The following is an 18065-nucleotide window of genomic DNA, read 5'->3' on the forward strand; positions in this document are numbered from 1 at the left end:
GAGAATAGAGCTGGATAATGGGGACAAATTTGGAGGATATTTAAAGCTGGGACATACGAAGTAGACAAAATAAATGAAGACATGAAAACAAGGGATAGGGAGAACTCTGCTCTAATAAAGAGATTGGTTTTCAGAGGGCGTTTACATTTGAAGGTGCCGTGGGAGAGTCTGATCGGGCGTGGTAGGGAATTCCATAAGTGTGGAGCAGCACGGGAGAAGTCTTGTATGTTGTTCCCAGAGACAAAGTGACAGATCTAAGAGGTAGAGTAATTTAAGATGTATTAAGAGGGTGAGTTGTTTAGGGCTTTGTAGGTAAAGGTGAGTAATTTGCTTTGGATTCTGAAGAACACAGGAAGCCAGAGTAGAGATTTGCAAAGTGATGCTCAGATGTGGAGATTTGCACAGATCACAAAGAAAGTGGTACACAGAGCGGTTTGCAAGAAATGAAGACATGTGTTAACATAGGATACTGGTTTTCTCAAAGCCCTAAATAAAAATGTATAATAGTTCATTCATAAAATTAGAAATACAGTCAGCTCCAAGACAATGGATTACAACGATTTCAGCAAGGATAGAAGAACGGCAGCTAAAGATAGTTTAGTTTGGAAGTATTTTGGTGCTCACAGAAATGTAGGCCATCGGCTCTCCGGCTAATCTCTAGTGCACAAGCTTAAACATTTCTTTCAGAACTCGTTCCTAAATCCATTATGAAATGCCTAATCCTGTTGAACACAGTGATGGCGCGCTATCAGACAATAGCCAAAGAGCAGGAACAGATGTGAAATAAAACCCATGTGTACGATGATCGATGAAATGCTAAATGGAATTGTATGAGGATTTTGTAAACGTTGGCTCCAATTACTGCCCGAGTAAATAAATAAAGAAACATACAATCCGGGCTTCCAGCAAACAGTCATTTCTCTTACCGAATCTTTGACGTTTAGAAGACATTTGTTTTCGCACAAGAGTTGCAGGACTGGGAGATAGTTGTTTGCAGCTGAAAAATCAATAGGTTTACAAACGGTCATAAACAACATTTTTATAGTGTATTTTACCACTATATAAGCTGCCAGCTGGGTCCATTTAGACCAAATTGGCACAAAATCTTGTGCGCATCCAAACTGACCACCAGTTCCAACCACAACTACATTTGGGTTAATCCATGCAGTGTTCTCCCCAGCACCTATTTCCCAGGTGCTCCATCCGGCTGGTTTTACTTGCCATCGGCTCTCAGAGTCCTATTATAATAGAATAAACCAGTGGTTCCCAAACTCCTAGGCTCCCTGGGGTGCCTCTGTGATCTCACAGGGGTGACTCCGCCAGTGCCAGTGGCAAGCAAGGCAGGGGACTACTTGGTAACTATTTTGGCTTAGGGGTGCCTCGAAAAAAATGATGGAGACCCTAAGGGTGCCTGGAACTGAAAAAGCTTGGAATCCACTGGAATAAACCATTGTTTCTATTAGAACAGGCACTATGTGAGCAGGCAGTGTGTGTTAGACCACTGACCATCAGTCTGACCAGTCCTGGCAGGTGTGGGCAATAACCTCAAAAATGTTTCATTATTATTGCAAAGTATTACACTGCCCCACCCAGCTACTTCTTAATGCCACCCGGGTGGCCAAATTTTCTGGGTAGATCACTTCTGTGGGTGGGAACTTTAAACAACAGATGTCCTCATCATTGAAAATAATAGCATGCAATATAAAATGCGGGGCTTTTTTTTTTTTTTAAACACCATAACCTCCAAAAACTTTATTTGCTTAATTGTGTCTAGCACAGGGGAATGTACACATTAGACCAGGGTTTCCCAAACCCAGTCCTCAGGGCTCCCCAACAGTGCAGGTTTTCCATATCTCCTTGCTGGAGCACAGGTGTATTCATTACAGACTGACACATTGTAACAGATCCACAGGTGGTCCTAATTATGTCAGATGTGATCCAGAAAACCTGCACTGTTGGGGAGCCCTGAGGACTGGGTTTGGGAAACCCTGCATTAGACCTAATTGTAGGTTATCCTTCTCTGCAGGCTATAAGCAAAATTAAGGATGCCAAGTCTATTACCGCTCCGCCTGCTCTCTGACAATGTCATACAGTTCCTCCAATGATGTCACATATTCCGTGTCATTAGGCCACGCCTCCATGCTATTAAATTGTGAGTTATTAGCTGTCATTTAGATTGATTACCGAGTTTAAAGAAAATTGTGCTAGTAAGCCAGTTTGCTGGGTAAAACTTTTTTTCGTTCGCTAATAGTTACAAAAGACAAATAGAAAATAAAAAAAAAATAGGGTTATAGTCCGTGTAAGTCTTATGGGTGATATACAGGACTTATAAGTGATTTTGAACATATCGGCTTTTTGCAGTAATATTTTGTTCCAACCTTACAGGAAGTCGTTCTCACAAACATGACTTCCCTGAATGTGAATGATTGCCCAAGGTTTGTTAACAAGTTATCGCTAAAGAGGATGAATGGGTTATATGTATTCCTAGACAAAATATTTTGGAAATACAGGCGAAAAGTGTTGGAGCTGGAATTTATTTTGTAAATATATTTAACAGCATTTACAAGTGCTGCATTTCAACCATGTAACAAATTGCTTGGATAAATCTACCCAAAACCATATGAAAATTGTAACTAAATGCAATGATGCCAACACAACATAAACAGTTTCTCTTCTAATTATGTTCTCCAATTTATAAAGGCCGGTAACAACAAAAGACATACCTGCATAATGCACACAGGTTTTCCCAGCGAAGTCTGTGCACTCCGTTGGACATTTAGACTGTGAAAGAAGGAGATTGTATTGTGCATTTCAGCAATAAAAATACAAACCTGGAGATAAAACAATAAAACTTGTCTGTTCCACATAAAACAGCCTTGCTCTAGAGAAGTATTGGACTCTTTGTGCAAATAGCCATAGAGAGGATTGCGGGTGACCTTCACATTGTCATTTCCTGCTCAGTGCAAACACGCCTGGAATTTGTGCATTTTTAGAAGGGTCAGACTTAGTGCATCTTTTCTAATCTATCTGCACTTAATCTGTGCTGGCGAGAGGATGCCAAAATACCCCATTCTCAGGTTCGCACACGTCAGAAGCCCCGAACAAAGGAACAGCTGCTTGGAGATAGAGGATCCAATGGCTCAGAAATCATATGGGGTGGATTATAAATTACTTTTCTGCCAGAGTAGGTTTAATGAATGGAGAAAGGGAAAAATACTTGCTAAATGGCCAGCATTGTATGAGTTTATTAATCACCTACATTCCAGTTTATCTGGTATTCCGTCTTGTTCGTCCTGCATTTTGTGTGCCGATTCTCTGTCTATGGCATGCGGCGATTATGGAGGTTGTCCTCCCAGCTGCAGTTTACCTAGAACGGACAACCATCACCGCGGCACAGGACAGAACCTTACGCACATGACCGCCGTGCTGGGGGACTGTCAGATGGGACAGCCAATTGCAGATAGGGGTGGATCTGACAACTTTTAGGACACGGAAGTCAGAAAAACTTGCAGCTTAGTTTGCAATACCCAGACAGGGCAGTAGTTACCGGTCATTAATACGGCATAGGCACTTATTACGCTGGATTCACTACCACCTCACTCATTCTATTAGTATTACTTTGTATCTTTAGGTCGTGACGTCTCTAGTTATTAATATTACGATGCACATCAGGATGGAAATAAGGCTCTTACCTGCAGAAGTCTCTTTACACAGTCAGTGTGGTTGTATTTCACAGCCAAGTGTAGAACACTGTGCCCTAAAAGTTAAAGTAAATAATTGGTGAGAGTTCAATGGAAAAAAAAATATCTGAAAGGTTATTTACCCCCAAAATATTAATTTCCATATTCCACTGGCGTTATAGAAATGTTCTGTTCAATAAAGTACCCAATAGTCATGTTTCTGACCACTACTGCTGACACCGGACATCTCCCAGCTGGACGCTGCATTATTATTATAATTTATCTATAAGGCGCCGCAGATTCCGTAGCACCGGACAATGGTACAACTACGGATAGGACATAACTAATACAGTAACTGTAGCATTTAGTGACGTTCCAGAATTCCATCTTCCCTTACACCACTCACCTACTATAATGTGATGTCAAACTACATTGGCATAATGCACCATGTTCTATATTGAGTGCTGCCACTGTATTGTGTGCTGCCACTGTATAGCACTTTATATTAAGCCAGGGATATCAGAAGATGGAACCGTTTTAATAATACAGCTGGCAGGCGGGTGGAATACGGAGACTGCAGAGCCTGCAGGGACCGTGGTCAGAGATAGGTTGGACATTCGGTAACTACTTAAATTCAAATGGATTGTAAACCTTTTTAAGTAGAGATTCCCTTTGAGGTTCACAAAGATCTAACGTGAATATAATTTTCCAAATAGGTCTCTATTGATGTCAAGCCTTCAACATTTAAGGAGAAACTTTCCACAATATTATCCTCCCTGCTTATATCATGCTTACAATTAGAATTTATTGCAGGTCTCAACATAAATCACATTATTTATCAGTCTGAACAGAAAATATCATAGGTCCAATCACCTATAAAGTCATCTTGATGTCTGGTCCCATCATCATCACCATTTATTTATATAGCGCCACTAATTCCGCAGCGCTGTACAGAGAACTCACTCACGTCAGTCCCTGCACCAATAGAGCTTACAATCTAAATACCCTAATACACACACAGACAGAGAGACTAAGGTCAATTTATTAGCAGCCGATTAACCTACCAGTATGTTTTTGGAGTGTGGGAGGAAACCGTAGCACCAGGAGGAAACCCACGCAAACACGGGGAGACCATACAAACTCCACACAGATAAGGCCATGGTTGGGAATCGAACTCATGGCCCCAGTACTGTCAGGTGGAAATGCTAACCACTGAGCCACCTAACTCTCTAACATTACAATAACTCTGTTCAATATGCTCTGACTAGCTGCTGAGTGTTATAGCACTTTTATCGATATTACCCCTGCACCAGTTTTCACCAATATTCAACAGTGTATGCATAATCCACTGTAATAAGCACAAACGTGATATAATAGTACGCTTTTACTGCAACAATCCCCTATAATAAAAGGAGGATGACATGGTCCTACATTCCTGGTCTATAGTACAGTTGGAATATACCAGTGAGTACATGATATGTCATTGTACAGTAAATGAACATGACTTGGACTTACAGTACCTGACAGATCTTGTGCCAAGACATCTACACCGTGTGTCAACATGACCCTTAGACAGTCTGCATTCCCCTTCAAGGCGGCGAGATGTAACCTGAAAACCGAAAGAACATTTATTTTACAATCTTGCAGGTAGTTGGATATCACATCCACGTGTCAATCACGTCGGGAATGTCAAGAACAGGAACTCAGAAGACAAAGTTACTTCTTCAGAAGTGTATTTCTGGCAAGAGAGCAACGACTCAAGATTACCAGTTCTAAACCATATACTATCTTTAGAAATAAAGCCATTTTCTGTCAGTTTTAAATGATCTTATATGCATATGTTGTATGTTATTTCTGAGATTGTTTTACAGCAGACCCTTTGCATGTATTGCTGCTCCCATAAATTGTATTCCATGATAGAATGTAAGGCCTCTAATTGGCCAGTTGTAATAGTGGACAAATACTCATTTTCTTTTTTTTGAGAGACAGAAAAATCAGGTCTGGCCTGTGGCATTGGGGAAAGACTGAGGCAGAAAAGAGGGACACAGCTAAGAACTTTCTTTCAAGCTGACAGTAAAACAAATACACATACAAATCATATTAATTCAGAAGCATAAAGGAGAAAACATTCTAGGTTAATAGATATTCTGACTAGGTACACACTACAATGTTTTAAGCCAATTTTCGGGTCAAATCAAATGAGAAACGACTGTTTGGCTTGATATCACCTTAGTGGCACTCTGCAACGATGAGCAATTATCGTTCCAAAGCACGTCGTATCGTTTCATTTGATTTTTAAACCAAACTAAAAATCTCCTTCAACGATGGAGCAATGTTGTTACAACTCTGCAGTGTGTCTGCACTCACGACCGTCAGTGTCCATAGATCTCTATGGAGTGTGCAGAGTCACCATCTTTTCAGTCGATGGTAATGACCGATAAAGAGCACAGATCTGAAGGTAAATCATGTAAAACGTGTTTAGTGTGTACACAGGAATCGGCATGCTGATGGGGACTTTTTTTTTTTAATTGTCGTAAAATCGTTAATGATATCACATTGGGAGAAATTTTGCATAGTGTGTACCAGCATTAGAGTACCTGCCCCTACAAACCAGCAAACACAGCCATTTTGTGGACTGAACCTTATGAATGCAACCTAGGAACCAAAGGAATCATAGAAATATATGAGATGCAAAGTGGCTCCTGAGGCATGAGGCACAAAAGGGATTCCTAATTAATTGGTCAGCTACATTCTCAAGAATATTGGCCTAGCCATCAAAATGACTGCATCCACTCTGTGTAGGCGACAGGTCCACATCTACTGAATGGATACCCTGCGGACTCTTGACTTGGCTGCCTCGACTTTGTGTATGGAATGGGTACTCTTTAAATGTACGTGTCGGCCAAGAGTAGCGTGTGGGGGCCCATCATGTAGTCAAAGCCCAGGGCCCCAGATTATCTTAACCCACCACTGGGTCAGACACTAAAAGCCAGATACATATGAAATACACATGCTGCATGGCTACACTGCAATTAGTTTGGAAAGCAGCACGGTGACAGAGTGGTTAGCATTGCCACCTTACAGAGCTGGGGTCATGGGTTCAATTCCAACCAGGGCCTTATCTGTGTGGAGTTTGTAGGTTCTCCCTTTATTTTCGTGGGTTTCCTCCGGGTGCTCCAGTTTACTCCCACACAACAAAGACATATTGGGAGGTTAACAGTCTGCTGATGAAATTAACCCTAGCGTGTTTGTGCTAGGGAATATAGATTGTAAGCTCCTCTGCGGCAGGGACTAATGATTAATTATTCTCTGTATAGTTTATTATAATATTAAGGTGCTAGAATACATCCAGCTAATATATAAAGATACCAGAGGCATACATCTGGATTGGTTGTAATCAGCTTTATAGCATATTTCCCATCTGTCCACCAGATGGCACTGTAGACTTCTCTGGTGAAGGGAAGAATTGTTTCATATGGCAGAAGTCGGAGATTCAGATGATATACAACATACATGTCTATTATAATTTAAAGGACCTATTGTCCCAAAAATTATCTCTTTCCCTAAATATGCCTGTACAGGGGAACAGGTAGACATGGTGGATCATTCTGTGCAGCCTATGACCATAATCAGAGCGGTTATATCTGCCATCTCTTTATTTGCGGTCTGCCATTTTTGGTACTTTAAGGACCCGGCAGTGGCCCCCAATGAAGTCACGCCTATCCCTTGCCTTGAAGCCTCCCACATATAGGAAGGCGGACGTTCCATTTAATATGGAGACTGCCCATTAAATCTGAAATTTAGGACTTTATTTTTTTAAAGGGACACTAACCTTAAAAACGTACTTTGTTTAACTGTGCTTAGAACTGGGGAATGTATGTACTCAACATTATTTTACCTTTAAAACTAGGGTATGCCTCCTAGTTATTGTATTGTGAAACGGTTATAACTCAACAAAGGGATGGACAGGGGATCTCTGGGTGGAGATAAATGGGTTAGGGAATAGAAGATAAACAATGGGAACTGTACCGGTTGGCGAGTTCTGCAAGCAGACTTACAAGCATCATCAAATAAACTTGGCAGTCTTACAACAAGAGTATACATTTATCCTTTAATATCATCACAGTCAAATACAAAGAGATAATAAAAACCATGATCCAACACAACACTTCATGAAAGACATGTCTGACATTCATCCATGTGACTGAAACGACTGCTATTTTCAAAGTATGTGGAGCATGTTGTCCAGAATCTCTGCAGCCGGAAATGTAGACAATGAACAGACAGATCGCTGTGTGGTTCCAACCACTTAAACAGTTTTCCGTTGCCTCTTGAGACGAAGAAGAATTCGAGGTTTGTCTTGCGGTTACGAAGGGCTTATCATGTGTAGTGAAGGACCTCCAGCAAGAAGTGGTAAGGGGGCTATCAGGTTTCAAAGGATGGAGAGAATTCACAGGAAACATACAATGAAGAGTCCTCTAATCATCAATAGTGCAGCTTTCTCTGTTCACCAATCCATGTTATAATTACTAAATCTTTGATCCAAATGGTACGAAGTTTTACAATATATATTTGCATCTCTTTTATTTATACTGCTGCTCCGTTCTGTCAGTCCCAACATTGGCTGCCTGTACTAACAGAAATCAATATAACATACTACTACTAAAATACTAAGCTAATAACAAAACTGCACCGACATACATCGCTGGTCTTATAATATGTCCCAACTGTGTTATAAATCTGCACCTATCATCCGCACTCGTTACTTTCTCCGATTCCCGGTTACAGGACTTTTTCTGTGGAATTCCTGTTCTTGTACAACAAGACTTTCCTCTGGCCTTCAAACCATTATTTAGTAACGTTTATATAGCACAGTGCTGTACATACTTTATCCTTCACATCAGTACATACTCCATTGGGAGGAAACTGGAGCACCTGGAGTAAACCCACGTAACATGGACAGATCATACAAAATTCCGGGATTGGCAATAGGACCTGAACCAAGTGTTCCCTGAAAACTCACATGTTAGGCAACTAATCAACTTCCCAAACCACCTTCTTACCCTCCCGAGACTATTTTACCTGATTACCGGCCCTCTACACTGTTCTCTCAAACTTACATTTATTCACCGTCTGTGTTTAAACAAGTCTGACGTCCAAACCAACACTGCTGTGCGGAGTATAGAACACAGTCAATACAATCTGACTGGACCAATATGTAATATATGGCACGTAACCTCACATATGGCACCAAACTATTTTCCTATAGATTGGTAGCTTGGGAACAGGGCCTTCTAGGTCTGTTTAAGAATAGGCTTGATAATGATTATTTTTTTGAATTTGGCTGTTGGCTGGAATTCTACTTTAAACTGCACCTATCGCCTGCACATAGTGGAGGCAGCCATCTTGTGAGTTGATGCCATTTCCCAAAGCAGGATCTTCTGAGGTACAATATCGCATACCAGGGGAGGCCACCTTTACATCGTCAATGTTGCGAGTCCTGTTTTCAGATTACGGTCTTCAGAGTACATACATTATTGACTGATAGAGAATAAAATACCCCCACGACTCAATGTACATTGTGCAGCGTGGGGGGACGACAGACCTTTGACATATTCCAGAATCCGCTTTCACCCATTCTTTGTAATCACCCTTTTATCAGTTATGGACGTTTTACAAGGTCCTAACAACAACAAAACACAGAGTGATTTCTACATGCCTGTACTTTATCAGAACATCTTCTTAGGACATTGACAGATGAGTTTCTAGAACAAACACGTTGCTACCAGTAAGAGATCTTACAATTCTGATGTACGGCGCAAGACAATGACAGATATTCTGTTACGTATGACCTTTAAATCCTATCCTTACACTTTTAGTGTGTCTGTGTGTGTGTGTGTGCATGTATATGTGTGTGTATATGGGTTTGCGTGCAATGGATAGCATTTAAAAAACTTGTACAACGTTAAAAGGTGGCGTGTCTCTAGCAACCAATCGGATGTTCGCTTTCATTTTCTATACTGCAGTAGGAAAATGACAGCTACAATATGATTGGTTGCTATCGGTAACACAACCTTTTTGTTCCTTTGCAGGCCTTTTAATAACAGTCACTCATTGCATAAGATAAGTTATTTTAGTATTTAATATGATTGTTTATTATCCTGCATGGAATAAGATTTTCCTCTGGATATTTGCAGTTGTTGATGTGCACGGCGGCAGCCATATTGTGTGGTCTGAGGTTAGTGAATATTCTCCCACAGGTAGCAAAAGCTTCACCAGTTTTCCAGCAATTATAAAAAAAAAAAGAAAAAAGTAAAATAACTTCTTTTAACAAATTAATTAAATTTGGGAGAGGTCTGTGACGGATTATAGTTACAATTATATTTACAGCCCACTGTATAATTTCTTAAGCTCATCAGTTAGTGCTGCTATCTTTTGGTGAGACCAGAAGCGGACAGGCGAGTGCACATTAAGCCACACGCTTACATGGTGCAAACATTTCTCTGCCCACAAACCTCCTTGTTATGGGACGCCTCAACGGAAATTATAACTGTGATACAAATACAAAAACTTGTTACCCGTACGTGGAGACAGCACACTGGGATTACAAAATACTATTACATTCATCATGTCTAGTATACATGGCTGCTCTTAAGCCAGGATACAGCATATTACCCATTGCACAGTATAGCTTATGTAACCAGTATACAGTACAGCTCGAACATGCCAATAGTATACAGTACAGCCCCAACATGTCAATAGCATACAGTACAGCCGCAACATGCCAATCGTATACAGTACAGCCTTAACATGCCAATCGTATACAGTACAGTTCCAACATGCTAATATACAGAGTACAGCCCCAACATCCTATTCGTATACAATACAGCACTAACATGCTAATAGTATACAGTACAGAACTAACATACCATTAGTATACAGTACAGCCCCAACATCCTATTAGTATACAGTACAGCCCCAACATGCTAATAGTATACAGTACAGCACTAATATCCTATTCGTATACAATACAGCACTAACATGCTAATAGTATACAGTACAGCACTAACATACCATTAGGATACAGTACAGCCCCAACATCCTAATAGTATACAGTACAGCCCCAACATGCTAATAGTATACAGTACAGCACTAATATCCTATTAATATACAGTACAGCCCCAACATGCTAATAGTATACAGTACAGCCCCAACATGCTAATAGTATACAGTACAGCCCCAACATGCTAATAGTATACAGTACAGCACTAACATCCTATTAGTATACAGTACAGCCCCAACATGCTAATAGTATACAGTACAGCACTAACATCCTATTAGTATACAGTACAGCCCCAACATGCTAATAGTATACAGTACAGCCCTAACATGCCAATCGTATACAGTACAGTCCCAACATGCTAATATACAGTACAGCCCCAACATCCTATTCGTATACAATACAGCACTAACATGCTAATAGTATACAGTACAGCACTAACATACCATTAGGATACAGTACAGCCCCAACATACTAATAGTATACAGTACAGCACTAACATCCTATTAGTATACAGTACAGCCCCAACATCCTAATAGTATACAGTACAGCCCCAACATCCTATTAGTATACAGTACAGCCCCAACATCCTAATAGTATACAGTACAGCCCCAACATCCTATTAGTATACAGTACAGCCCCAACATGCTAATAGTATACAGTACAGCCCCAACATGCTAATAGTATACAGTACAGCCCCAACATGCTAATAGTATACAGTACAGCACTAACATCCTATTAGTATACAGTACAGCCCCAACATGCTAATAGTATACAGTACAGCACTAACATCCTATTAGTATACAGTACAGCCCCAACATGCTAATAGTATACAGTACAGCCCTAACATGCCAATCGTATACAGTACAGTCCCAACATGCTAATATACAGAGTACAGCCCCAACATCCTATTCGTATACAATACAGCACTAACATGCTAATAGTATACAGCACAGCACTAACATACCATTAGGATACAGTACAGCCCCAACATCCTAATAGTATACAGTACAGCACTAACATCCTATTAGTATACAGTACAGCCCCAACATCCTAATAGTATACAGTACAGCCCCAACATGCTAATAGTATACAGTACAGCCCCAACATCCTAATAGTATACAGTACAGCCCCAACATCCTATTAGTATACAGTACAGCCCCAACATCCTATTAGTATACAGTACAGCCCCAACATGCTAATAGTATACAGTACAGCCCCAACATGCTAATAGTATACAGTACAGCCCCAACATGCTAATAGTATACAGTACAGCCCCAACATGCTAATAGTATACAGTACAGCACTAATATCCTATTAGTATACAGTACAGCCCCAACATGCTAATAGTATACAGTACAGCCCCAACATGCTAATAGTATACAGTACAGCACTAACATCCTATTAGTATGCAGTACAGCCCCAACATGCTAATAGTATACAGTACAGCACTAACATCCTATTAGTATACAGTACAGCCCCAACATGCTAATAGTATACAGTACAGTACCAACATCCTATTAGTATACAGTACAGCCCCAACATGCTAATAGTATACAGTACAGCACTAACATACTATTAGTATACAGTACAGCAACGATGCCATTGTACATTTGCATCACACACAGCAACATTCATGGTGAGTGGACACATGCATGAACCCCCCTCTGCTACAAATCTGCACACAGAGCGTTGTCTACAGTTACTGATGAAGTCCTCAATCACTGATGACAGACACTGTTGGAGATATGTACAGTCTGCAGCAGGCTCCCTCCTATCACTCACTGACAGGAGTACAACACCTTAATCAGATCTGACCACTGGTGTAAAATCCAGTGTAATTTTGGGTTGTCCGGTTAAACACCAGATTGGTTGCATCTCTACCACCGTTCTGCCAACATCAATGTATTGGGCTCTCATTGTCCTCGTTTTCCCAGAACAGCCCGGTTTATTGTCACCAGGTGTAACAATGACATGTTATATTCCTAGACTTCAGACACCTTCCTATCTAAACTGGTGGAAAGAACGTCTATATTTAGCACCTAAAATGAATGTCGCTCTGATGGGGTGAACAAACAGCTCTCCCTGTTCTGTTGCAGAATTATAAGACCCCTAATCATTTAGCACAGGAAATGATGGACAAACAAGATGTATTTTGTGATTCCAAAGTGGTCCTACTCATGAAAAACTTGGATATCACTGATTTAGAGGCATCCATAGCATTAGAGCTAAAACTATAGTAACATGCTTAGAATATTTTCTATTCATTTCTCTCATTATCCAGTTATTACTCTCAAGAGTTATCCTGTTAATCTTATTCATGTCATACCATGCCCTCTCCGGACCTGGGGGGTAGGTTATAATAGTTGGTGAGCATGATTCATGTGTGATAATTGTTCCACAAGACAACAGCTGGGGGCCTCGCCTCCCGCTAAGAGGACAGGGAAGGCATTATTGGCGTATGCCGATTAGGGTTTGGAGGGTGGCAAATCTGACAAAGCAGGCAAAGGGGCTACAGACAACAATCTAAGTTAATCCTTTGCATATAAAGAGACATAAGGTATACTGTCTAGCATACGTGTATAAGACACAATCTAACAAAGAAAACTGGTGAGACTAGAGTGTCTTTAAATTAAAACTACAGCCAAAGAAGGTACAATATATACTGAAAACGTGTTTATTTTCAGCTACATAGAAGAGGCTGAGAACTCATTACCTTATGAACACTTTATGCAAGTGCCGTATGAAGAAAGGATAATGCATAAATACATTATGCAGTTTGTACAATCTATGTTCCAGCCATTACAGTGAATTTCAACTTTCAAAGCTGCAGCCTGACATTGAGCACTCCTGCTCCAGATCAGCAGGGAAGAAGAACAGATACAGCTTTATTTTAGTTATTGTAAAAGCTCTTGTAACATCTAAAGTACACATCACAAACTAACTGAAAATATAGGCCATATATATCAGCTTTTCCATCCAGTAGCAGACTTAGCAGTTACAACACATGACAGACAAATGTGTGCTGAAATACTTGTGCACAGATAGCTCAGATACCTATTGAGAAGCTGAACTATTATTTTTATCACTGTTTGCTTTCTTACTTAATGACAGGTCTAGGTTTCAAACACATTAATTCACGATAGCCACTGCCATTATTACATTCCTTTAATCTGGCACGCAGTACAGGGATCCAGATACAACAGGACTTATAACCAGCAGCCGTGTTATTGTAATTTATAAGTCACATGCCAAGCATTCCAGCTCTTGTGTGTTGTAAACTTGTCTGGAAGAATAATAATAACAAAGACTCCTTTGTGTCATAGTAAAAGTAATCTACTAATAAGGTGATGCATAGCGCTGACAAATCTGTATCCCGTACCAATAAGTAAAATATTAAAGGGGGGTTTGCCCAGGACAGAATGAGCAACCTTGCAAAGGAGGTAACATGAAGGTGGCGAGAAAGAACCTCTGGCTAAGCCCCAAAGGCATCTGGGAAAACATTCTTCAAATATGAGTTTCCCTTTCTCCCGAGTTGAACTAGATAGGTCTAAAACCTATTTTTCTGCATAATCCATGTCTGTTCTAGTAGAAACAGCGGTAGTAGGAGCACAGGTTGATTTTGTAATATTTCCATTTATGACTCAATAGTATATAGGAGAGTTCTCCAAAAACCAGCCCCACCAGTTTCTATTGGGGACCTCTGATTGGTGAATGTCTAGAATTATACACCAATCAAAGTGTGGATATCAAACACACAATCAGAGTGGCTGGACACGTTCCTCTGCCTGCTTCTCAGCCAACAAGCACATCTATATAATGTACAGCCTGAACATTGAAATTGAACTTCCCCGATCGTCCGTCCACCCACCTCTGGGTCCGGCCCTGTAGAGTATTACAGGCAATACCTGACACAACTTAAAAATTCCATGACCCATCGTAATGAAATAAGTAGACCCCAACAAATCCCAAATATACAACCCTTACTACATATAGAACTCAATACAAGTAACCAATACAACTCAAACAATTCATAACCAATAACACGTAGATCCGATTAAAACTCAGACGTCCCAGGACCCCTGGTAATAATATTGGTCTATGAGTGCTGGAATCCGATGGCACATACAGGTGCCAGGAACAAGGTGGGTAAGGAATGTAATATAATAAACCACATAAGGTCTATAGGTGTCAAGCTTCACAGACTGTCAGAACTGGTTGGAGTTATCAGGCAATAAATGTTTGCTTAGCACAGGCAGGAACAAACCAAAATATGGCTGCTTTATAGACTCGAACAGAAGTCATCACGGCTGAGGGCTGTGTTCAATAGTAAGTGGCGGCCTCCAGTGGCCAGGAGTAGAAAGACATCTGTAAGGTCTTGAATATTTTTTGAGGGCAAAATATTAACCGGTGAATCCCAAAAGTAGGAGGAGATAATACAGTCACGAAAAAAATGTATAAATACAATAGGCACTGTATCTTTAAGTGTAAAAAAAACTCGGATAAAAGAGTAGTTTTTCAATGCCAAGGGGTCAAACTCCGGTCAGGGACGCTGGTCTAGAGAAATTGGTTCGATAATATGGCGTCTTTCTAGTGATCAGCCTGCTCTTTTATAAGGGATCTCTGGTTCCTAGTCTACACAGATGCGAAAAAAGACACTTGAGAAACCTGCGCCTACACGTGTAAATGTGGGAACTTTCTATTTGCAGATACTATGCAGACAGAAGCCGAATGCGTCTGTGGCCGGCTATGACGTAGCAATGAAGCGACTGCGCCATCTTGAAAAAGAGTCAGGAGCTCAAGCTGCGACCCCTGCGTGCATATGATGAGACCTTAGGAAACTCCTGGATAACAATTAATAGCAGTTAAGATATATGGGGAACCTTTACCACTGTTTAGAAATATATAGTATTACGCTTCAACCCCAAAACAACTCAAACACCCACAATTCATAATATCGATAGACCCCAATACATCTCAGCGTCATATGATCCACAATAGTAATAAAGGGAGACTACAATAATTCTCAAGCACCCGACAACCCATAATAGTAATGCAAGTACAACCCAGTTGATCTCTACATCCTACAACCCATAATACTGATACATGTAGACCCCAAAATACAGGTATACACCGCTAAGTGATAGACATCATATGACCACTAGTACTAATACAGTTAGACCCCAATGCAACTCAAACATATATGACCAATAACAAGAAGGATCCGATAACATCTTAATCATTCCATGACCCGTAATAGTAACAGATAATACATCCTATGACAAGTAGGACATCTCCCACATTCTATGACCCATAAGAATAATATAGGTAGAACCCATTATGTATTTAACGTGTCATAGTCTATAACAATAATATAGGTAGAACCCATTATGTATTTAACGTGTCATAGTAGAAATATTACATGTGAAACATTCAATGAATGGAACATATACAATAGAACAGATAAAATGATAGGGGGTATATAGAGCAATTGGTATTATAAACTGTCCCTGGGGCAACTTGATGGGCCTAGTTAAAAAATGCAATGAATGTCATTCCCCGGCATTAGTAGATTAGATGCATTTAAATATAAATGTATCAGCCCCAGGTGTTTGCAGACACTTGAGAGAGATAAGTTATGTTTCTGAAAGTTTCCCACTTAACTGCTCATTTGTGCATCTACTGCTGTTCTATCTGTACGCGATGTTACACTGGAAGAGAATAATCATGTTTGTCAGGTATATTATCCATAGATACTGAACACTCCAATTGTCATCACCTTGTCACACTGATTCAGTAAAGAATCCAGATACTATCTGCTGCAGACAAACCTACAAGTCTGTCCCCAAATTAACCTCAGAAATAACTGCAAACCTAGATATTAAGTTCCTCTCCACTTATAGGCATCTGATTGATTAATTCATTAGGACAAACACGCACACAGGGAAGAGAGTACTTACATACATTTATTAAGTCAGACACATCTTAAGATGTTCCAGAACAGTAGCATTTCCATCTAATGTACATCAGGCAGTGTTTAAGCCTAACGTTAGTGTAGAGATGCAGGATGACAGTGTCCGTGGTAAATTGTATTAACCTATTTGAGCACAATATAATAATGTAATTAAGAGTCATATACACAAAAGAAATATTGTTTAACAGTTCTTAATACCTGCTAAAATTGTATTTTGAATTAACCTACCAGTATGTTGTTGAACTGAGGGATGAAACTGGATTACTCGAAGGAATCACACAAACTCTACAATGATAGGGTCCTGGTCAGAACCGAACACAAGACCCCAGCACTGCGAGGCAGCAATGTTAACCACTGTGCCACCGTGCTGATCACAATATAAATATAATATAATCTATAAATTAGCAATTACACTTCATAATCCTGGTAGGTGAGGGTTTAAGAATGGACGCTCCCTGATCTAGGAATCTAAAATGTTGGTGGTTAGAGTTGGAGAGAAGGAATATGAGCAGTCACAAACAAAGCTATTGAGACAACAAACAGAATGTCGGGGAGAGCGGATCACTCAAACAGGGAATTGGAGATAACTGCACTATCCTTTGAGAACAAAAAAACTCATCCCACTTAGAACGGTTTCTGTTTGTTTTTAAACAATTTGAGAAAGTCAAACTTGGTTCTGGGAGCTTCATTTTATGCACTTCACTCAATCATACAATAATATCTTATATTGAGCAACTCCTTCAACGATGCTGGTGTAATTACACCATAGCCTACCGCCACCACCAGAATGAGGTACGTGTAATAAACTTGAATACATAAAACAAGACTAGGCCGTTTGGCATATTCATCAGGCTGGGTGCACACTACAGAAAATTTCTCACGGTGCGTTAACGTCAATGATTTTACCGACGACTGAAAGTCCCGATCAGCAGCCGATTCATGTGTACACACTATACACGTTTTATACCATTTACCTTCAGATCTGTGCTCTTCATCTGTCATTACCATCGGCTTAAAAGATGAGTGTGACTCTGCACACTCTATAGAGATCTATGGACATTGCTAGTCATGAGTGTATACATACTGCAGGATTTGCAAGACATCATTCAATTGTTTATAGAGATTCAATGAAACAATATGATTTGCTTTGGAACGATAAAACATGATCGTGGAGTGCACACACTAATGATATATTGGACCGACCGGTTGTTTATGGTGTGATTGACACGATAATCGGGTGAAAAACTGTATCATGTACTTAGCCCAAGTTGTTTTTTAATCCATAGAGGTAGCGTTCCAAGGCCAGACTCATTTTTCCACCCTAAATCTTTCATTGACAAATGTTTATTTT

The 18065-nt window shown here is 40.2% G+C and overlaps 1 protein-coding gene across 6 annotated transcripts in view; it reads right to left on the reverse strand.

Moving 5' to 3' along the window:
• The window catches only part of RAI14 (retinoic acid induced 14), a 120376-nt gene that overhangs the window by 30863 nt on the left and 71448 nt on the right, over window positions 1-18065 (reverse strand). For all 6 annotated transcript variants that reach the window (XM_075184536.1, XM_075184564.1, XM_075184545.1 and 3 more), the window contains exons 4-7: window positions 5201-5289; window positions 3693-3757; window positions 2724-2781; window positions 927-997 (exon numbers count right to left, since the gene is read on the reverse strand). In XM_075184536.1, the coding sequence (XP_075040637.1) occupies window positions 927-997; window positions 2724-2781; window positions 3693-3757; window positions 5201-5289 (283 nt within the window). The remainder of the gene's footprint in view (window positions 1-926; window positions 998-2723; window positions 2782-3692; window positions 3758-5200; window positions 5290-18065) is intronic.

Source organism: Mixophyes fleayi, chromosome 1 (genome assembly GCF_038048845.1).
Source record: "Mixophyes fleayi isolate aMixFle1 chromosome 1, aMixFle1.hap1, whole genome shotgun sequence".
Lineage (NCBI taxonomy): Eukaryota > Metazoa > Chordata > Amphibia > Anura > Limnodynastidae > Mixophyes > Mixophyes fleayi.